Here is a 21,090-nt window from a genome sequence, read left to right on the forward strand (position 1 = left end):
TTGCTGAGCAACCGTAGACTATATGGCGCAAAGGATACAAAGAAGGGTTAAGGTAAGGTTTTAAACAGTCTTAAGGTCCTATCGTTATAACAGTTATTATTCGTAAAGCCTACACACGGCGGTGTTGCGGTTGAATGGTGATATGTGAAGCCATGTCTATCCCTGTGTAATTATCTAAAATTAAATGATACAGGTATGACTTCCTGTTGGTGTCAAAACACCGCGGTGAAGTTAGCTAGCTTTAAAGAGTAACTCCACGCACACTAACGTTAAATCATTTTCTTACACCTAATCTCGTTCATTCTTGTGTAAATACAGGTGATTCCTCCAACAAAACTCACACTGTGTGAAAACTGCTTTTTCTGCTCAAAATTAGCTTGTATGTGATACTGATTGATTGTAGCACCAGTGTCTCTCACACATAAACATTGTCCAGAATCTCACGTTATTTACCGTTATACGAAAGCTGATTGTAGTCAAATGGAAATAAAGGTCCTGTAATGAGTCAGGGCAGAAGATATAGTTTTAGACAACATCAAAGTTCCCATGGAGAGACGAAAGTGTCAAATTTGATTTTATCCACCAGAGTGTGCTAATGTTCATCATATGACAATTTCACAGCAACATGCCAAATGATCGGGACTGATGTTATTCCTTCTTAATCTCTGGTTTTTGATTCAATTATTTATGATTTTTTGCCTATTATTTGTGTTTCATGTTTCACATCAGCCTCTTCGCCAAGATGCCCCGCTCTGCATCCAAGTCCCAAGCTGACAAGCGTGGACGTGTGCCATCTGTCCAGGTGACCACACCTACAACGCAGGAACTGGAAGTGGAAGATGTTATTCCTGGTCGCTTAACTCAGGCCCAGTGGGTGGACATGTTGATCCAGGAGGATGGAGATGAAGCAGTGGGCGAGATTATGGAGGAATTGTTGAGCAAGGTCATGGACGGCTGTTTAAAGGTGTACATTGAAAGACAGGTAAAACTGAAATGCTTTATTTTGATTTCACTTCAATGTGAACTTTGTCTTACTGATTGGCTCTTGTGGAAAGACCAATGCTAAAATTAAAATTATCTTGCTTTCATTCATTTCAACCACAAATAATAAATGTATATGTAACATCCATGATGTTGCCTGTCTTTGCCCTCAAGCTAGGACCTTTCTCTGCATCCTGGGCCAAGAGCTACCTCACACAGATTCTAGAGAGGCAAATTCTGTGCCTAGATGAAGGGGAAGGACCAGAAGAGGCATCTAAAACAGAAGACTCAGAGCCTATGCCAGCAACTTCAGATGCCTGGGCTCAAGGTTGTGTGCCTGTCTTAAATGCTACCCCTCAACCTCAGTCCACCTCACAACAGGTATTCTTGATATGTTTCATCTACAAATCTTCTTCTCAAATTTCAACCAAGAGGCTATATATATTTCCATGTCTCTATATTGTTTTTAACAGGAGGTTGACATTGGGCAGGTCCCAGTACAAACAGAGCCAAGAGTCGCCAAGCGGTGTAACGTAATGGCCCGAACAAACAGCTCTCCAAAGCAAATCGAAACGGATACAAGTCCCAGGAGGCCTGTCAGGGACAAGCTCTTTAAAGTACTTAATCCTCGCCCCTCACCAAAAGTCGATCAAAAGAAAACGATGCAGATTCATTTACCTCCCAAGCCTATTCCATGCAAATTACTGCCACCACTGTCCCGTTCAGCAGGGAAAAAAGCTGTGGAGGTAGAGGGTAAAAATAGGATACGTTCTGTTCTTAACCATTCGACTGGATCATTATATCAGCAGAAGGACTACCAGCCTATACCAAGGCTTGATCACTCCTCCCTGCCTCAACACTCCATCTTTCCTCAATGTGAGATTTTGGACAGTAACTACAGAAAACCCAACTATAACAAACCAACTGGACTATCCAAATTAGAATCAAGATCTAACAAGCTGCAAACTGAATGGACAGTAACCTCCCTGAAGCCACTAACCAGCTCCAAAGATCATCTAGAGAGGATTCAAAAAAGAAATAAGGCAGATGTCGGGCTGAAGAAGTCGTCTCCTTGTACACATAGAAAGGAAGGAATGGTATTCTCTGGGCCTCTCAGACTGGAAGCCATGAAGTTGGCCAAGGGTGTTTCTCTCCTGGATCCTCAGGCAGTTGACAGTAACTCTTTCAAATTTAACCCTCCTGCTCTGTCTTCAAAAATGAGGCTGATACAAAGTGATGCAGCTGTGCCACTGTTTTCAGGTGAACAGCTTACCACAGGTCCACCCCCTTAAGTCACCCCGTTGTACCAGTGTAAGAACTGGAACAACTGATTATAAACTTTTTGATAACAAATGTCCTGATGTCCTTCGAGGAGAATCAGCTATATGTTAATGACATAAAAACATCCCTCTAATACATGAACACATGATATAGTGTCCACTGCAGGCCAAGCTGTGAAAGATTGTAGATATTTTAAAAAGATTCCGACTCAATGCATTTTTCCCTCCATGTATTTTATAGCTACTTTGTATTTGCAGTACAGTAGGGAGATACATTACATGTGTAATGTATCTCCCTACTGTACTGCCCTGTACTGTGTCTATAAATGTACCTGATAAACTGTGAATACAATATATGTGTTTCTATTTATTTTATTCTAATATGTAATTTAAATATAGTATAAAAAGAAAGCTGCAACCTATCAATGCTTCCCACATAGTATAGCAAAGATACAGCAGAAGTATGTAATCACACTATGAAACAAGGAAATTGGAATGGAATATTAAAACTAGGGGCTCTCATGAGGGTTCTTTACTTTCAAGTCTGCAGGCATTTCATATGCAAAGATCGGCATTACTGTGAGACTAAATTGTTTTTAAATAAATTGTTTTCATCACTCTTGAACTATTACCTGAAACTCAAAACAATCAACTAATTAATCAAGTCATATGGGACCTGAATTTATGATGTTTGTGTCCGTATACAAGAATGTTCATGTTTTCATATGTATACTGTAATTGATTTTATGTGCCTCCATGTACAGTCAGAGGGCAGTTTGTTAGGTTCACCTGGCTAAAACTAATGCAGTCTAATACAAGAGTTCTGCAATGAATCCTACCTTCATGAACCTTTTTCTTTTAGAGAGATGTTGATTGTGTTATATTGAAGTTTCTCTTTTATTTTGTGGATTCTGTTTATAGCAATGAGGTAAAAAAACAGAAACACCTCTGCGTATAATCCAATACAGTTCAAAAGCACCACAGTCCACATCCTCCAAAACAGTTTAAACAAAAACGAAACATTATAACCTTTATAAAGGTAAGATTAACTGTTTTTCAGGTGTACATAATAAACTGAAAATTGAGTGTACACATATAACATGCACACCAATAATAATCTGCAGCTGCTGCAAACATCTGCCACATGTGTAGTGATTTTAATAAAAAATGGCAAGAAATCAGATAAATATGCTGATATGAAAGTTTTTTATTAATAACTTTATGAATCTGATACAATTATTATCGCTGTTGTTGTTATATGTTTTTTCTTCTTCTTTATTATAATTTTTCAATAATAATAATAATAATAATAATAAAAGGCGTTAAAATGTAAGGACCCTTTCCTAAAAACATCAGTGCTCCCAGAGCGCCAGGCAACATGCACCGTACTCGTGCAACCTATCTTGCTGAAGCGACGGGACGCTCAACGAGCAGCGAACCAATCACCATTCACCTCCGTCACTTCTACACCAATCAGGGAACTATTTTGCCAGCTAGCAAGTTTAACAAACCCTGTGCACATGTGAGTACGAGATGAAGGTAAAGCAGTGTTGATTAAAACTTTCAACATCGAATTACCATTACCTGGAAAGAAGGTCAGACATGAAGAAAAAGCAAACAGTTCTAGAGGACACAGGAGAGGTAATACTGGCGAAATTTCTCACGATTATAGCTGTTTAGGGGCTTAACACACGGGATGGTTCTACTCACTGTAACACGGATGTTAGCTTACATGCTTTACAGTGTGCTGTACGTTACAACGCCAAGAATTCGTGTAATGTCCTGTATCTAATGAATAGAAACTGAATAATAAATGGTCAGCATATAGTTCAGTTAGCCTAACATTTATATCTCTCCCTTATTATTTTCATTCTTAACACAAATTTAAAGCTTAATTAACTGCTGCCATGGCTGCTGCCACATTTTGTTTTGTTATTTTCCAGATGATTCCCTCGGGGGAAGATGAGGCTCCCGTTAAAGCAAAAAGGAGCAAACCTGGAGAGGCTGCAGGGGAGGAGGTGGTCTATCACCCGGTGAAGCTGTCCCGAAGTGACCTGTACAGACCTCCATCCGCAGAGGAGCTAAACCAGCTGAAGGAGGCGGAAAGCTTGTTTCACTGCAGCCTGCTGAAAATGCAGGTGAGATCTCTGACTTCCTGATATTGTTCCATATAAACACCAACACTAGCATTCACACAGTCCTCCTAAATGTCTATAATCTGTCACTAACAGATGGAGGAGCTGCTGAAGGAGGTCGCCCTCAGTGAGCGTAGGAAACAGCAAATAGACTCCTTCATTCAGACAGTCACCAAGCTGTTCCAGACTGTGCCAGATTCACCAGAGGTGGAGGTGTGTAGCACTTGACCTGCAAGAAAAGCTGCATGGTTGTGTTTAGAGGCTCAGTTCCATTCATTTGTTTTACTGCAGATTCACACACAGAAACCTCGAACTGCATATTTTTACTCAATCTCTCTGTGTGTTCAGGTTAGTGATCTGTCGTGGCTGTCTAGTGCGATTAAGGTCCCATTCCTCCTGGTGCCCAAAACAACAAAGGGCAAGTTCCACATGGCACCTCCTGCTTCTGTTGACCTGATTGGCAGCTACCCTCTGGGCACCTGCACCAAACCACGCGTTATGGTGGACCTGGCTGTCACAATCCCAGCTGTAAGTCACCTGTCCTGTTTTGTTTTTGTCTCATTTGATGCAATATCGTAATATAGACGTTAGATTATAAGAGACACTGATGGCTTCTGTCTCCTCATGTTTCCATTATTAGGATGTCCTCCACCCAAAGGACGTCTTGAACCAGAGGTATCCGAGGAAAAGGGCACTCTACCTGGCAGGCCTGGCCGAGTATCTCACATCCTCGTCTGACATTGGAACCATGCGTTATTCCTGTCTGCATGGGAACCGACTCCGACCTGTTCTGCTGCTGACCCCTCCAGGTATTTAACTTTACATTTCCAACATATTCAACAAATCACTGACAACCTTCAAGAACACTGCATTTAGTCATAATTTTCTTTGCGGATGCATGTTAAACTGTGTATTTGTTTGGTTTGAGATGTGTTGTGGTGTCCCATCTTTCAGGTAAAGAGTCCTCCAGCTTTACTGTACGTGTTCATGCCTGTCCTCCTCCTGGATTCTTCAAACCCAACCGTTTCCACCCCCAGAAGAGTAATATCCGGACAGAGTGGTACACCGGATTGCAGAGCTCCCTTTCTGGTAAGATTATTCATGTTTACGACTAGTTCTTCAAATATTATCCATCACAGTCATCACCTACACATATTCTCAGACAGTGATCATATGTATATTTGGGACCACTTTCTTGTTTGTTTGTTACAGAGGGCAGCGAACCTCCCACTCCACATTACAATAGCTCTATTCTGGGGGATTTACTGCCCAGGGCTCACCTCCAGTTTCTGTCTGCTGTCAGCTCCCAGTGCTCAGCGTTTGCTGATGGGGTGGCTTTGCTCAAAGTCTGGCTACGTCAAAGGGAGCTCGACCAGGTAGGAGGCTTGCAGCGGCTCTTTTAGTTGTTGCACAGAGCTTATGAAATCAAAGGATGTATCAGTTGCCTGACACCGAACCTCTGAATTGCTCTCCCAATGTCTTAAAGGGCACCGGTTGTTTTAATGGCTTCCTGGCTTCAATGCTGTTGACTTACTTGCTGACCACTCACAGAATCAGCAACACCATGACAGCCTATCAGCTGCTGCGAAACAGCTTGAACTTCCTGGGTAAGAAAATTTGAAATCCACTACACCACAGTTTCTTGGTTTATCTTGGTGGTTCATGCAACTTACCCACCTCTCGTTCTAACCCTCAGCCTCTACAGACCTCACAGTTAATGGAATTAGCCTCGCCAAAGATCCTGACTCTACGGCTGTGAGTGCTCTAGCTCACATTTAAACCAGTAAACCTGTGCATGCAGATTACTCCCACTTTTGTTGACCTCTTAAATTAATCATTATTGTCCCCCCGTTATTTTTCTTTTCCCTGCAGCCATCTCTGGCAGAGTTCCACAACGCTTTCCAGGTCGTGTTTGTCGACCCTTCAGGACATCTCAACATGTGTGCCGACATGACCGCTTGTACCTACAAACAGGTAAATACTGGACATACAAACGTGTGTTCCAACAAGATCCACTTTTCACTGGTGTGGTAAAGCAACAGGTTTTGACCATTTTCATATTGGTTCTCAGCTGCAGCACGAGGCATCTGTGTCGATGCAGTTCTGGGACGACCCTACAGTGGATGGGTTCCACAGCCTCCTCATGACGCCCAAACCCATGATAAGGACAAGCGACCACGTATTCCAGTATGGCTCTGTTTATCTGCTAGTGCAACAAACACTGCATCCAGTAGCTCTTATATGTGCTATATAAGTAGTTGTATTTTACGCCTCCTGTCCAACGCACATCATTTCCCATCATCTGTGACATATGTCAGAGGACTTCTTTCTCATACACAGTCATTGTCATGGTCCTGAAAAGGGCACTGGAAATTTTCCTTTCAGAGCAAAACTCAGCCATCTTCATCCTGTCAGCACATCTGATTTGTGCTCTTCATCTCCCATCCACACACACAGGCTATGTGAGCTGGTGAAGCTTCAGTCCAGCTGTAAGAAACTGAATCTCCTCAGTGAGCTGATGGACCACAGTGGGAATTATGTCCATGCTGCGCTCCCTTTTATTCTGACACTGCTTCAGCAAGGACTGGGCCAAAGGATCCACCTCCTCACGCACTCCCTCTCTCCTGACCCAGAGGTAGAGATTTACTTTCAGGGGTTACTGTCATCCATGCCTGGCCTATTCAGGCAGAACATGCACACTGATTTTTCAGTGTTTAATGTCATAATTGGTCAAACTCATGATTGAATCTGCACTAATACAGCTGCGATGAAAATAGTATTTGTTGGACTCAAAACAGTTTGAAAGTGCTTTCATATTTACATTTTTTTTTCTTTAAATCACTGAATTTGTTAAACTTGCTTAATTTTTGTTTCATCACAGTGGTCGGTGGAGAGTGAAGCTCCAAAACACAAAGCCCAACCTCCTCTCTCCTTCGGTTTGCTCTTAAGGCCGGAGCTGGCAGCCTCTGTCCTGGAAAGAGGACCACCTGCAGACAGCCCCAAGGTAACCGCGCCTTCCGCTCTTCACTGTGCATGTGTGTGTCTAGTATTTTCTTATTTTTCCTATTGGAATTAAACGCTGTCTACTCAATGCAGGTGTATTTGATTAGTGAAAAATTGTGAATTTTATACCTGTATTATGTATTATTTGCACTTTTAAAAAGCTTTTCTTACCTGTCGTATGACTGTCCAGAATTTACACTTAACAGTAAATTGTTTTGCAGACTTGTTTTGTCATCATTTGTGTTGCCATGCTCGTGCATTGATTTATTATTGATAAGAGTGGTGTTCCTCTGCTAGGCAGCTGAGTTTCGCCAGCTGTGGGGTTCTCGCTCCGAGCTACGTCGTTTCCAGGACGGTGCCATCACCGAGGCTGTGCTGTGGGAGGGAACGAGCATGTGCCAAAAACAACTGGTGCCCAGACAGATCATCACACACCTGCTGGAGCTGTATGTATTTTATCATACTGAGAGAAACAACAGACATCACATTAATACTGGTGATTATATCGTGGTTAGTTTGTATTATCAATACGGATAGAAACTTGACCAAATATTCAGTATGCTGTCAGTTAGAAAGGGACACTTTTCTTCATCATGTTTGTCCTTGTGGTTTTTAGCTTGATTTATAGTCTATTGCAAAGAAATCTAATTTAATAAATGTGTCTGTAACCATAATGTACAAAACGTAATACCAGTGTTACCGAGGCATATAAAATACTGCAGTTTGATGCGCTGTTAGCAGCCTCCTCCAGGCGCTTGCCTGATGATTGTTGAATGGCGAGGATTCGAAGTCACAGTGTGTTTGCTCAGATACAACTGACATAATTGTACTACTGGCCTCCTGTCCACTGTTTTAAACCAGGAATGTCAGCCATCAGTGAAGTGAGGCGATGAGACAAATCCTGGGTTTTAGTGCTGGGAAACGCCTTTAGGTGTAGTTAAGTATTTGACTGCAGCTCAGTTCACAGCAACTATTGGGAGAAAAAGTTATTATTGACAGAATGTTTGTAGCATTATTTGCAGCAGCATATCCAGTAGCTGCACTACAGTAATCTTACTCTAGTATTTGGAGGTATGTCTCCATCATGTGTGGTCATGCAAGTTATGCATTTCTGTTTACAAAGATCATCATGTCAACATGCTCTGGGCTCAGTCTTGTACGCATTGTGGCAAATGTTTGTCCAGCCTCGGACAATAGAGATGGCAGTGATACACCAGGCACACACAAATAGTGTCTCGCCAGAGTGGCCAGTTTCGGGAATCTCGGTCCATTTACCTTCCACCAGTCCAGAGGGTTTATGTCCAGCGAGGGCGCGATGTCTCTCAAGTAGTAATCTACCTGAGCCTCAGAGTCTGTGGCATAGGAGGAACTGTAGTTGTCTCCTAGAAGCAACATCATGGTGTTTTTGGTGTTGCTTCTCATTTGTGAGGGCATAGCCACCTGGCTAATGTCAGGTGTGATCAGGGTCTCCTGCTGCTCATCCTTTGGGCCCACTGTAGTAGTTATGACATCTAATTTTGAAACCAGTTCATGCAGTTTAACCTTGGCAGCCAGTCTCCCCGTCGGCGTCAGGAAGCTGAGATGTTTGTGACGGGGGTCCAGCATAGAGGCAATCAGGGCTGGTTTGGAGGCGAGGTCGTTCGAGTCAACCTGCGAAACAGTAAAATGAAGCAACAATGAAAAACCATGTGCACTCCTTTTACATAACTGCCAAATGTGCTTCAGTCAAAGCACAAATTAGTAGTCAGCATAGGTTTGTACCTACCTCCATGTGATTTCTAAGTGACTTCTGAACTTTCACCTTGAACTCAGAGACTTGTTCAATGTCACTCTCTCTTGGCCCAAGGTGAGTCTGAATGAGGCTGAACGTGATCGGGTAGATGTTTGAAATTGACACCTCCGTCTCAGCAGATATGACCGTTGTTGCCCATTTCAGCGTTGCCAGCACAGGTGTGAAATTCTCAATTATTTGCCAGCAGTCATCTTCAATCTCAAGGACCTGGGCTTCCTGTCTGTTGGTGACTGTGCGATCAGAGAGGACAGCTTTAATTGCCCACCGTTGCTCAAGTAGCCGTTCAAACATATCGCAGATCGTGTCCCATCTGGCTTTGCTGGACCGGATGAGCTTGTGCTGTGGCAGGCACATCTGAACTTGCTTCTGCTCCAAGGCCTCACTTGCCAGCAAGTTGTGATTGAAGTGCCTGACTAGTTTGCCTGCAGCAACAATGATGCGGACTAGATCATCGCTCAGCCCGTCGCTGACTGCGAGCTGCAATGTGGTGGCAAAGCAAGTGGCGTAGTCCCAGGTGACACGGGCTGACAGGATGTCCTGTGTGTTGTTATGAACACATGCAGTCACTTTCCCAGCAATACCCCAGTTCTGCACGGTGTTGAGAAGCCTCTCTGTGACACTGGCTGTACTAATGTGGCTGTCTGATGACAGCTTGTGCGTCTGCAGCACAGCTGACCTCCCCTGCCAGTCCTCTGTGATGAACGAACAGAAAACTGTGATGTACCTCTGAAATGGGAGGGCTGTCCAGAAATCAGCAGTGAGAGCCACTTTCTCCACTCTGCCCAGCTGCATCGCAAGCTCCTCTGCTTTCTCATGGAAATGGCCTTCAATAAGACGCGTGATATCTCCAGGAGATGGCATTTTATAATTGTGCACAGTGTATGCAAGCAGCTCACGAAACCCATCACCGCTGACCACGCTGATGGGAAGCATGTCCTTCTCGATCATTCTGGAGATGAGTTCAGTCACCTCTGCATGTGTCGCCACTGACACGCCATCATTGGGCATAGTGTCCGGGTGCTTGTTCTTGATGTGGTACATCATGCTGGTGGTGCTGCTCCTGTATTTCAGCTTGGTGTCGCACATCGTGCAGTGAACCTCGTCGTCCACTTTGATGAAAATATCCCAAACGGAGCTCCGCTTCAGGCGCTTCCTCTCTCCAGAGTCACGCTCGGGGGGGTTGCTGCTGGGTGACATGATAGCAATCTGCATGATGTCCGAATTAGCGGCGTTGTCCTCCTCGTTGCACTGCACGGTGCAAATGAGCGGCTTCTCGTCTTCGTCTAGCGGTGGAGTGGACGGGTGGAACCTGCTCATGTGGTTGATCATGGAGCTGGTGGCTCCGCCGCAGTACTTCAGCGTGGCGTCACATTTCATGCAGCGGACGAAGTTCCCCTCTTGTTCAAAGCAGTCCCACACAGAGCTCCGTCTCCTCCCCGTGCGCTTCATGCTGCCTGCGGCTGGCTAACTTCCGAGCCGAGTCGTGCCTTTATTTATTTATTTGATTTACGTTAGCAAGCTAGCTAATGTTAGCGGCGACTGTCGCTAAAAAGGGGTCTTTGGGGGGTAGTAACAGACCGGTTTGTGGCCTGTTTCACTTCGACACATGGTTTAATAGAGAATGATAGTGAGGTGAATTTAGGTATCATTTCGCTGAAGCCTCGTTTTCAAAGCGAAACTAATTATATGTTAATTATCCTGCAGACATGCTGATATCCCCGAATCCTGCGTGCGCTACGTGGGGGCGACGGTGGATGACGTCATCAAAACGGGAAGTGAGGTAAAAGTAGCGATTGGACTTTGATTTGATTCTAATACACCTGTGATTAAATATACAATTGATTAGATTGGTTGAAAGTAAAAAGAATAAAGTTGTTTTATGTACTGTGTGATGAGTATTATCTTAATGGCGTAATGATTTTATTTTTTTTTGTAATATTATGGCTTTTTGTTTAACGAAAAATGTTAAACAACCAGAAGTGGATGTCACTGTTGCTGTAACATTATTATAAATAAATGTGATCTACTCATGTAATAATAAACTTTATTTGTACAGCACCTGTCATACAGTTGCATGTCTAAGTGCTTTACAACAAAGAAGTCACATGCACCAAGTGCTGCAGAATGAACATAAAAACGGGGACTGAAAATTCATGTAAAATAGAATATCTAATATTGTAATGTGCATGTGACTCTTCAGGTGCCGAGTACTGGAGAGGAGGAGAGTTTAGTGGTGGTTCAGTCCTATGATGACCTGAGTAGGAAACTGTGGAGGCTGGAGGGTCTGCCTCTCTCCATCACAGCTGTGCAAGGTGCCCACCCTGCACTCAGATACACACAGGTAAAGCCTCTTATTCTTACCAGTTATAAAATATAAGTAATTTTGCAAAACCGCCACAGTGCAGCTCCAGTCCAGTCAGTTTTAACATGTGAATTTGGCTTTTTGACAGATGTAACATTTCAGCTGTGTCTTACAGGTGTTTCCCCCTGTACCAGTGAAGCTGGACTATTCCTTCTTTGACAGAGAAAAGATGTCTAGATCATTGGTGCCAAAGGAAGACAAACCCTGCCCTGCTTATATCACACCTATCACAGGTTAGTGTTCAGTATTTAAGTCTTGTTTAGTCCATTGAAAACTACATCTAGACTGAAGTAATTTCTGAATGTTGAATATTCACTCTAACTGAAACGTAACACCACTTGATTTCTCATTTTCTGGCTGCATGTGTTTTCCTTGTGGTATTTTTACGATCTGCAGTGACAACTGGCAAATATGTTGAATTCCAACCAGTGCACCAAGCAGTAAAATTGCAGCCTCGTAACCACAGGCATTCAGCTACATTAACTGATATACCCAATTATTGGTAACCCTGTTCTTGCAGTGATCTGTCACATGGAGGGGAGTGGAAAGTGGCCTCACGACCGCCTCGCCATCCGCCACATCCGAGCTGCCTTCCACATCCACCTGGGAGAGTTACTCAAGAAGCACCACAATTATACTTGCAGGCCCTGCCCCACACACCTGGATGTCTGGAAGGTACCTTTTTGAGTTTGTGTGCATGTCGCACACTTGTCTGTGATAAAAGTAATGTGAAACAGGTTTTTTTGAGGGAAAAGTTTGTGGTATGTCCATTTCATTGCAGTTCACAGTATTCTGTTTATTCATGCTGTTTCACCTTCCTCCATTTATGTATCCAGGACGGCTTGGTGTTCCGCATCCAGGTGGCGTACCATCGTGAGCCTCAGGTGCTGAGGGAGAGTGTAAATGCTGAGGGGCTGCTGGTTGTAAGGGACAACGAGGAGGCTCAGGCTCTGGAGATGGCCACCGTTCACAAGCCTCTACTTACCAGCACATTGCATGGGTACAAATTAAAACAGTAACACAAAGTCATGTCTGTGTGTTTGTGGGAGAAATCACGGTTCCTATTAGTTACTTCAGTCTTTTTCCAACCCTACATATTACTGTTATAATATACTGTTGGTTGTGTGTTTTCACTTCCTGTAGCTTTTGACCTACTTTTCTTCCTTTCTGTTGCCTTTTTTTTGTCTCTTTCCTGTTCCCACATTATTTTGCTCGTCCTACATGCACCATCCCCTCACTTTTTTTCTCCATCTTGATGGTAGTCTCCAGCAGCAGCACCCATGTTTCGGGGCAGTGTGTCGCCTGGCCAAACGCTGGCTCGGCGCTCAGCTCTTCAGTGAAGACATCACAGAGGACACGGCAGACCTGCTGGTGGCGTCGCTTTTCCTGCGGCCTGCACCCTTTACTCCTCCCGGGTAACTACCGCCTCTACTTTTCAATAGTCTGTCCTCGCTCTCGTTTGTGGATGTGCATTTTTTCCCACTTTCCTTTGTTCGTTCAGTAGGTCATGTGAATGAATTTCTCCGTCTTCCTCAGTTCTCCTCAGGTCGGCTTCCTTCGTTTCCTTCATCTGCTTTCCTCCTTTGACTGGAGGAACAACCCGCTGGTAGTCAACCTCAACAACCAGCTCACAGGCAAGCACACACACACACACACACACACACACACAAACACCCCTTTTCCCTCTGTGTCACACAAACAAACCTCTTCTGACCTCCTTCTATATACACACCCGACACACTTCAACATCCTGCTCATGTGCATCGCTGTTTCGACGCCAACTTTAGCTGTTGTTCTCCTCTTTGTCACGTGTAGCTGCCGACTACACAGAGATCAAGAATGACTTCATGGCCTCCAGGGAGTCTCTACCTGTCATGTTTATAGCTACGCCTAAAGACAAAACAGTGTCTATGTGGACCAAGAGGGCACCTAGCGTACAGGTCAGTGGACACACAAATACAAGTACACAACTCATACAACAATTCTTTTAATAGATTAGCACTCAATAATAAAAATGATTAAATACTACAGTTGGTCAGTAAACAGGAAAAAAAAGACAAAATGGAACATTTGAGAACTATGCCATCAAATAGATGGAGAGAAACACAGTAATTTTTACTGTGTTTCTTGTGTTTTTTCTGTCAGACTTGTAGCAGAAAGAGAGAATCACAAACAACGGTGTAGAAAAGAGTTGCATGTTCTCGGCGGAGAGCAGTCGCATAGTTTCCCGATCCTGGAGCCCCTCCTTAGTGCACACTGGTCTCCTGGGTCACACTGAAAAAACATTAAACCAACTGAATTTACTGTTCAAAAGTGGACAGCTAGCATCTCTGGAAAAATAAGAAACACAGTTGCTCTAAACAGATTGAGCTGAGATAGTTCCAGATGGACGGCGTTGTTGTGTTACATACCACAGGTAGATAGCCATGCTTTTTTCTTAGAGCTGGAAATTGATTGTTCTGAAGTCTTTCCAAAACTTCATGTAAATCATTGATCTGGAAATGCAGAATTTTATGCATTACTTCATCGGGCATTAAAATACCACCAGAATATCAGATAAACAACAACATCATGAAGAACGACAAGAATATTTAAATCAATAATTCCATCAACAGCCTGACAACATCTCTAATGTTTTTGGGAGACCATCAGGTGTAGCTCACCAGTTGCTTTTCATTGCTGTCCTCTGTCGTAGTGAAATAAGGTAAATATTTATTTTTGTATTCCTCTGTTTGGACCTGACCGTAGCTGTGAAAGAGTCCAGCGGCACAGAAAAGGTACACACACCAGCTTCCCATGGTGCGTAGCTGACCCAGATAGGCTTCCTGTGCTCGGCCACCTCGCTCCCTCCGCAGGTCCAGCATTAACACTGAGCCTCTCCCTCATCCTGCTTTATATGGTGGCGGAGAGCAGGAACTCTGTGTTTCTGTGACGTCCTGACAAAGACGTAATCGTGGGCTTACTTCACCGTGTTCAAGATGGCTTCCAGTGTACTTTATCTGGTTGCTCAGGTTGCATATGTCAGTTTCTTGTTGAACTCACATGCCCACCTTAACACACTCCCACAACTGAAAAGGTGTTTCAAAGCAAATAGCTGTGGTGAGTTAATGATCGTGGTTCATTGTGTTTGTAGTTGTCTCAATGCCTCTGAATGACCACTAGGGAGCAGATTGTGATGCACTGAAGCAGTTAACAGAATAAATATTTGAGTTTGTTTCTGAATGCACAAGATGCTTTCTATCAACAAAATTCCTGCATGACCTCAACCTCAGAAATGTTAATTAGCTTTGTGCACATCATGATTTATAACTGAGCTAGAAATAGAGCTGGAATTGTGTTGTACATTTTCCAGATGAGTGGACCTGGGTTGTAATCTGGTTCATCTCTCTAAAAAGCAAAACAGAGTCTGTACTTGGACGAGAGATCATCCATCACTGCAATAAGTGAGTTTGAGGAGAATCTTTCAGTCAGAAGAAAGTCAGTTTAACTCTTTAAGCGCCTTTAACAGAAGCCTAAGAGGACAAAACCACTATTGCACAGTTATCATGCTTTCTATTTGTTGGGTAAATGAGTGCCTTAGAAGAGGAGATCCCAAGTAAGACACAGAGATTAATTTACAGAGCGCGTGGTCGTCATTATTCAGTTTAATTAGTGACATATTACCTCACAGGGCTTGGGTTTTTGATCCAGCTTTATATCTAAGTAACCCTTTGCACTTATGCAAAAAGCATAAGGTGTGTGCGTTCATCAGGCGGGTTGCAACAAATACAGAAGGCGGCTCCTTGTTTGCTGGATATTATCATGTTATTCATGATGCGCTTGCCTTTTCCTGTCTTCAGTTGTTGGTCTTGTTTTATGTGTTCTGGAGAATTGGTTATACCGCACCGCTGATTAATAGCTGTACAACCACAACAGTGGTCTGCGTATTATTTACCATTTCAGAATACTTTCAGTCGGAAAGCTACTATGTTTAACCGTCATGTGTGTCCAGATGCTGCAGCGTGTGGTGATGCTGGCTGCAGAGAGTCTTAAGGTGCTGGAACATCAGCTGATGGACGGCAGCCAGATGCAAGATGTCAGGGTGGGTTAAATACAGTGCTTGGGCGCTCTCATGTACTCACCACTCCATTGTCTTTATAAACACTCCACGAGCTGAATGAATTCTGATTTAATATTTCAGCCTTGTGATGCACTCATCTGTTTGTGTAGGTGGTCATGCGCCCTCCCCTGGATGCCTACGATGTGCTGATTCACCTGACCCCCAAGCAGGTTCCGCTGCTCGGCCTGGCAGTCGACCCTCCGGCCGTCACCTTCAACAGGGGCGTCTTGACTGGCAGTGCGACCCAGTCTGGAGGGGCCCTGCCCGTCATCGACTACAACCCCGTGTCCCTCTACCTGGCAGAGCTCAGAGTGAGTCTCGTCTGTTTGGGATGTTAAGAGGAAGGTGTGGCATTAATAACGGCTTGTTGATAGAAGATGCGAGGAAAGCTATGTGACAGTGTTTATACATGCATGTTGCAGCTGGGCTGTTCAGGACAGAAGTATGCTCTTATACTCTATGTGACGGCCAGCAGGTTCCTGCCAATAAAGATTAATCATATCATCAGATAAATACCCAGCGAAACATAAGCTGTACATACGTTGTTCAACTTAATGTTGTCTGCGTTCTTCACCCTCTCACACACAGCTCACCTTCTCATGCACATATCATATGTTTACGGATGTTTCTCAGACACTGTCTTGACTTGTTTTTCAGCAAACTTGGCATGAGTACAATTCTTTCTTTCAGTGTCTCTTCTCCCCTTCTTTCTCGGTGTCTTCCATTGAAGCAATGAAAGGACCTGGGCTGTATTATGCAACCAGCGCATGTCTGTTTGGTGCACTGCGTGACTGAATAGACACCCAGTCATTAATGATGAGTCAAAGCAGTGAGTCCAGGAACTGATTACTCGACTCAGCTTATCACACAGATGTTGGTAAATGTAACAACCTGTGGAGGAAGTAAACTGAAATAACTGGTGGGGTTTTCTCATGTGTAGTTTTGCTTTGAAAAGATGCCATTTTGTATTTAATAGACTTTGCTTTTGTCCTGGAGTACTGAGACAAAGTGGATTCTGTCACCTCGTGTCCTGAACTTGTACATTTATTTTCAGGAGGCCTTTGGAGACCTAGCCCTCTTCTTCTGTGATCCCTATGGTGGAACAGTGATCGCAGTCTTATGGAAGCCAAAGGCCTTCACCCCAGTGCCCTTGAAGGTAAAGCCGGAGTCACTTGTCCTCTGTCTGAAAGCATTAATATAATATAACTGCTTGCTCTGTTATCATCTCAACATCCACCTCTCTGACGTAATGCCTCTTCTTCATCACACGTCACAGACGTCGCAGGTGTCTGCTCGGAGCGTGGAGGTTACCGGAGAGGAAGCAAATACCTTTCCCAATGTCGAAGCAATACTGGAGGACTTCCGGGTCATGGGACAGGGCTTGGTCAAATCCGTGGAAGCCAGGACTGAAAAATGGTCATTTTAGACAACGACGGTGTACACACACACACACACACACCAGGTATATTACAGTCTAGCATTTGATATTTTCACCAGGGAAGGTGCATTGATGCCTTTGTTTGTTTGTGCCGGACTTGTCAAAACAGACCAATGGAAACATGAATGGATTAGCTTGTTAACATTATTATGTGTTAATAATGTTGCTGTTAAAGACCAATAACATGTTTGTTTTGCTGAAGCTGCATCATGTCTAATAAATGCATATCCACTCGTTTCCTTTATATGAATTTAATTATTTTCAAATAAGAATGAGATGTATAAAAGACTAAAATGAGAATAGAAGTAAAAATAGAAACTATACAAGAGAAGTTAAAGACAAAATGTAAAGTGAGAGTAACAGCGGCAGAATCCACAGGTCTAGTATGTGAACAGTGTACCAGACTCATGTATAATATGATCATGATACTCAGAGAGAGACAATGGAGAGGGAGACTGCTGTGAGTGTCCCGAGTGTGCCAGACTCTGTGGAAAGTGTGTGTCTTTGTGATTTAGGGCCGGGGGCAGGGTCTCGTCCTCTCTGCCACTACCTCCAGGCTGTCCAGTTCCAGCCCGACCACAGAGCTGGCCTTCTGTACCAGCTTGTTAAGTCTGCTGGCCTCGTCAGCCTGGATGGAGCAAAGAACGGAGCACTGGCGACTGTATAATGGTAAAGGACCCGCAGGAGCCTGTTGCACAAGATAAAAGATCTGAGTCTCCTCAGGAGCAACAGTCTGCTCTGTCGCTTCCTGAAGGGGGACAGTGTTTTGTGTACAGTATTGATTTGGACCCAGAGGTAGTTGTATGAGTCCATCCTCTCCACTTCCTCTCCCTGCATGACAGGGGCAGGGGATTAGTAGATTTTTTTTTTTTTTTATTGGTAGATTTGAAAGCTGTATTGTCCCTGAAAATTGGTTTAAAATCTGAGATTGGTGTAAAAACAACTTCCACAGATTCCTACACGCAACTCTGGGAGTTGCCACACAATCCGATATAGCAGGAAGTCGAGCTCTTGAGAATTTCACTTGGTAGACTGGAGGTCTGAGTTTACAGTCTCTAGTTTATGTCTGTACTTGTCTTTTCTGTTTATCAAGCTAACTCACAAGACAGATGTGCGCTTTCACAACATCGGCGACAAAGGGCAGGTGACGCAACAATAGAGCTTTTCCTGGATATCTGCAATTTGGGACTGCTGAGTTGGACAGAAAATATGTAGTCGTGGTCCTATACAGTAAAATCCTTTGTTCGTAAGTGATGTAAATGAGAACAGTTGACTGGAGTCTTAAAACCTGTAATGACCTGGATGCAGACAGAAATCAGTTTCCTTGTGTGCAGCGTCTGAGCCTGCTCCTCGCGTGACAATCTCTCTCTCTCACTTTCTGTGAAGTTCGTCTAAGATTTCAGCTGAACACCTTCCATCTGCACTGAAAGGGCAATAAAATCTGAGATGCAGGTGTGGGTTGTGATTAGTGCAGGTATAAAATGTAGCTGAAGAGTGACGGAATACTTGCCACTGAGATACGTAATGTTCTGTGTGTGAACAGTTTGGACAAATCAAAGTGCGAGCAGGTGATGCTGTGCGTGTGTGTATAGTTTAATGCAGAATTTGTTCATATACAGTTTAAATTTGGTTTGAGCATTTGCTCAAAAGTGAGCAATTTCATTACTGAAAGCAGTACGTAACAGACCACATTGAGTCTGAGGCATCAAATGAATAAATGTGTAAAAAAAAAAAAAAAAAAAAATCAATTAGATGATCCAGCCTGTGGTCCACAGTACAGCATGAGTCTGCAATATGTTTGTCACACCATCACTGTTGGACACACAAGGTTAGAATACTCGAGTGTGCAGGCTGTTGATGGATTGCTCAACACGGTGAACGATACACCATATAAAAATTTTTAATTGACGAGCTGACACATCCAGCTGTGGCGTATGATGTGTACGTGTTGTTGTTGTTGTGTGTTGCAGCTGTTGACGGAGGACGCATGTTCTTTTGATTACAGCCCAGCATAATTACAGAGAAAGTGGAGAAAGTGGAAATGTACCAGACGAGACGGGCTTCGTGCACAGGTACAGGTATAGCAAGCGGAGAGTGTTACAGCTTATATTATCCAAACTTGACAGCGATGATCGATAATATGCTTGCATTACACAATCATCTGCCACAAATTACTGTCTGGATTGAAACAATGCTGTGTATTTACACAGACCTTTCTCAGGTGATTCACGAAACAATTACTAAAGATTTTGTCGGGAATCTGATTTAGCAGGGAGATAAAATATTACCACTGAATAAATGACACAGCATTCTGGTGGCTATGTTGGTGGATTACTCAGTGATATCAAGACCTGACACGACTGCAGATGTGTATTTCACACTTGTTTGGAGCGATATCATCGGGTTCTGCTGTTAAGTCACATGTGTAGCTACCATATGTGGCTCATTGTTCTATTGACTGTTAAGCAGGCTTTAAGGCAGCCTTACAGCAGATCAGTGTGTTGTAAATGGTTGAAAAACCAGGACCACTACCACCCAGGCAGTTTTTTTTAACCATGAGATCAGAAAAGGGAGATTTTCCTGCGCTGTTAAGTGCATTAATGCTTTAATTTCAATGTGTCACTGTTGTTAATATAATCTCCGTCTGGCCTGAAGCAGTGTGCCAATCTGCGCTGTCTGTCTGACAGTTATCAGTCTTTCTCCACCTGTCTGCCTGTCCGCCAGCACCTGATGGAAAACAACTGCCACACTGGCACTACTGCTGGAGGCACATCTGGCAGACACATGGTACATGTGGCCGTCAGTCACAAAGACAGTGATCTGTGCCATTTCCGAAGGACCCCAGGCTGGTGAAAAAAACACGAAAAAACAGTGTGCATCAAAACAGCAAATCTTAATTGTTTGGACTTGTTATTGCAGAAAATGGACAGTAATTCATGCTGGTTTTACAGCTTTCCCTCAGCGCTTGTGGGTACCACCATTATTTTCTCTTTCCCATTTACTGTCCTGTTTCTGAGCCAAACTATTCCAGGAAAAGTTGTTTAAAACCATGTGGCCCAAAAATGCAGCTCCTCTGGCCCTCTAGATGGGAAGCCTAGGGAGGTAAAACTGAATCAGAAAGAGAGAAACAAAGTACAAACACACTCCTAAATCAATCTTTGTGGAAGATGGCAGATCTGGTTAAAATGGAAATGCGGAAGTACAACTTTGTCAAATAAGCATTGAGGATTTTGGAGCAACCTACTAAGTGTAGACCTTGACAGTGAATAAGCAACACAAGATAAAGGGATAACAGTCTAATATAACAGTAAAAATAGAACGCTTTTATAAAGTGCCAAACAAACAAAGGTTCTTATCCATACCTGCTTATGTCCATGGGTCCTGACGCTTATCCAGGCATCCGCTGGGTAGAAAGCAGGGAAACCACCTGGAGACGAGGCTAACGCCACAAGACAATGCCTGGCATTCACACTCATATCTGTGAGAAATAAGCAATTTTCAATCCAGCCGACCTGCAAGCCACTGGACTGTGGGAGGGACATCAGGGAGGCCAGAGATCACACCTGCCCTCCCAGGTAACAACCTGCAAGTACTTGACTGACAGTCATCATCATCAAATTATTATATCCACCATACCTGCGTCAGTGTTTATTACACATTCTTTTCCCCCAAAATTCCAATTAACATCCTTGGAAAACAGCACAGTCATATTTCAACAAACCTGTCATCATCTTCTGCCTCTCCCGTCGCCATGGTAGTTGAAACAGTTTGCGCTGAAAAGTTGCGCAACACTGATGACGCATGTAGGCTTGACGCCGGTGCTGCGACTGACATGACTCAGATCGCCTCAGGGGCCTTCAGTGACGAAACAAGTTACATTATGTATCATTTGCTGAGCCGGTGTTTTAACGACGTTCTCATTGAGATGCATTCTGCATGTCAGTGAGGTGGAATATTTTCACAAAAGGGATCAATTTATTCTCACTCAGCTGTTTGTTTT

The 21,090-nt window shown here is 43.6% G+C and overlaps 3 protein-coding genes across 4 annotated transcripts; 2 read left to right on the top strand and 1 right to left on the bottom strand.

Annotated features, from left to right (window-relative positions):
* Window positions 1–39: 39 nt before the first annotated feature.
* Window positions 40–2,487, top strand: LOC121607218 (uncharacterized protein C2orf81 homolog). The gene is made up of 4 exons (XM_041937934.1): window positions 40–52; window positions 730–982; window positions 1,156–1,362; window positions 1,455–2,487. The coding sequence occupies exons 2-4, from the start codon at window positions 743–745 to the stop codon at window positions 2,271–2,273; spliced, it is 1,266 nt and encodes a 421-aa protein (XP_041793868.1). The 5' UTR covers window positions 40–52; window positions 730–742; the 3' UTR covers window positions 2,274–2,487.
* A 1,274-nt stretch (window positions 2,488–3,761) lies between these two features.
* On the top strand, window positions 3,762–17,326 carry nol6 (nucleolar protein 6 (RNA-associated)). Of its 2 annotated transcripts, none has more exons than XR_006006854.1 (26): window positions 3,762–3,902; window positions 4,205–4,399; window positions 4,493–4,609; window positions 4,745–4,924; window positions 5,037–5,205; window positions 5,351–5,485; window positions 5,609–5,772; window positions 5,883–6,003; window positions 6,093–6,151; window positions 6,269–6,370; window positions 6,468–6,583; window positions 6,854–7,031; window positions 7,278–7,400; window positions 7,697–7,845; window positions 10,896–10,971; window positions 11,392–11,532; window positions 11,669–11,786; window positions 12,074–12,228; window positions 12,390–12,553; window positions 12,816–12,968; window positions 13,090–13,187; window positions 13,369–13,493; window positions 15,545–15,634; window positions 15,763–16,571; window positions 16,707–16,808; window positions 16,929–16,958. XR_006006854.1 is itself a non-coding variant. In XM_041937589.1 (26 exons), the coding sequence occupies exons 1-26, from the start codon at window positions 3,864–3,866 to the stop codon at window positions 17,076–17,078; spliced, it is 3,420 nt and encodes a 1,139-aa protein (XP_041793523.1). In that variant the 5' UTR covers window positions 3,762–3,863; the 3' UTR covers window positions 17,079–17,326. The 2 variants fall into 2 exon arrangements, 1 of the variants encoding a protein (XP_041793523.1); XM_041937589.1 differs by having other exon boundaries at window positions 15,763–15,963; window positions 16,929–17,326.
* On the bottom strand, window positions 7,839–10,838 carry LOC121606962 (E3 SUMO-protein ligase ZBED1-like). The gene is made up of 2 exons (XM_041937590.1): window positions 9,165–10,838; window positions 7,839–9,049 (listed from the first exon to the last, which is right to left on the bottom strand). Exons 1-2 carry the CDS (start codon window positions 10,638–10,640, stop codon window positions 8,501–8,503), a joined length of 2,025 nt encoding a protein of 674 aa, XP_041793524.1. The 5' UTR covers window positions 10,641–10,838; the 3' UTR covers window positions 7,839–8,500.
* Window positions 17,327–21,090: the final 3,764 nt, after the last annotated feature.

This window comes from Chelmon rostratus, chromosome 5 (assembly GCF_017976325.1).
Source record: "Chelmon rostratus isolate fCheRos1 chromosome 5, fCheRos1.pri, whole genome shotgun sequence".
Taxonomy (NCBI): Eukaryota; Metazoa; Chordata; class Actinopteri; order Chaetodontiformes; family Chaetodontidae; genus Chelmon; species Chelmon rostratus.

Coding starts and splice junctions, on each gene's coding strand:
- LOC121607218 (XM_041937934.1), top strand. CDS start 743: ATGCCCCGCTCTGCATCCAAGTCCCAAGCTGACAAGCGTGGACGTGTG. Junction 983..1,155: donor AGGTGTACATTGAAAGACAG/GTAAAACTGAAA, acceptor TTTGCCCTCAAG/CTAGGACCTTTCTCTGCATC. Junction 1,363..1,454: donor CTCAGTCCACCTCACAACAG/GTATTCTTGATA, acceptor TGTTTTTAACAG/GAGGTTGACATTGGGCAGGT.
- nol6 (XM_041937589.1), top strand. CDS start 3,864: ATGAAGAAAAAGCAAACAGTTCTAGAGGACACAGGAGAG. Junction 12,229..12,389: donor CACACCTGGATGTCTGGAAG/GTACCTTTTTGA, acceptor TTATGTATCCAG/GACGGCTTGGTGTTCCGCAT. Junction 13,494..15,544: donor AGAGGGCACCTAGCGTACAG/GTCAGTGGACAC, acceptor ATGTGTGTCCAG/ATGCTGCAGCGTGTGGTGAT.
- LOC121606962 (XM_041937590.1), bottom strand. CDS start 10,640: ATGAAGCGCACGGGGAGGAGACGGAGCTCTGTGTGGGACTGCTTTGAA. Junction 9,050..9,164: donor CACTTAGAAATCACATGGAG/GTAGGTACAAAC, acceptor ACTGTTTCGCAG/GTTGACTCGAACGACCTCGC.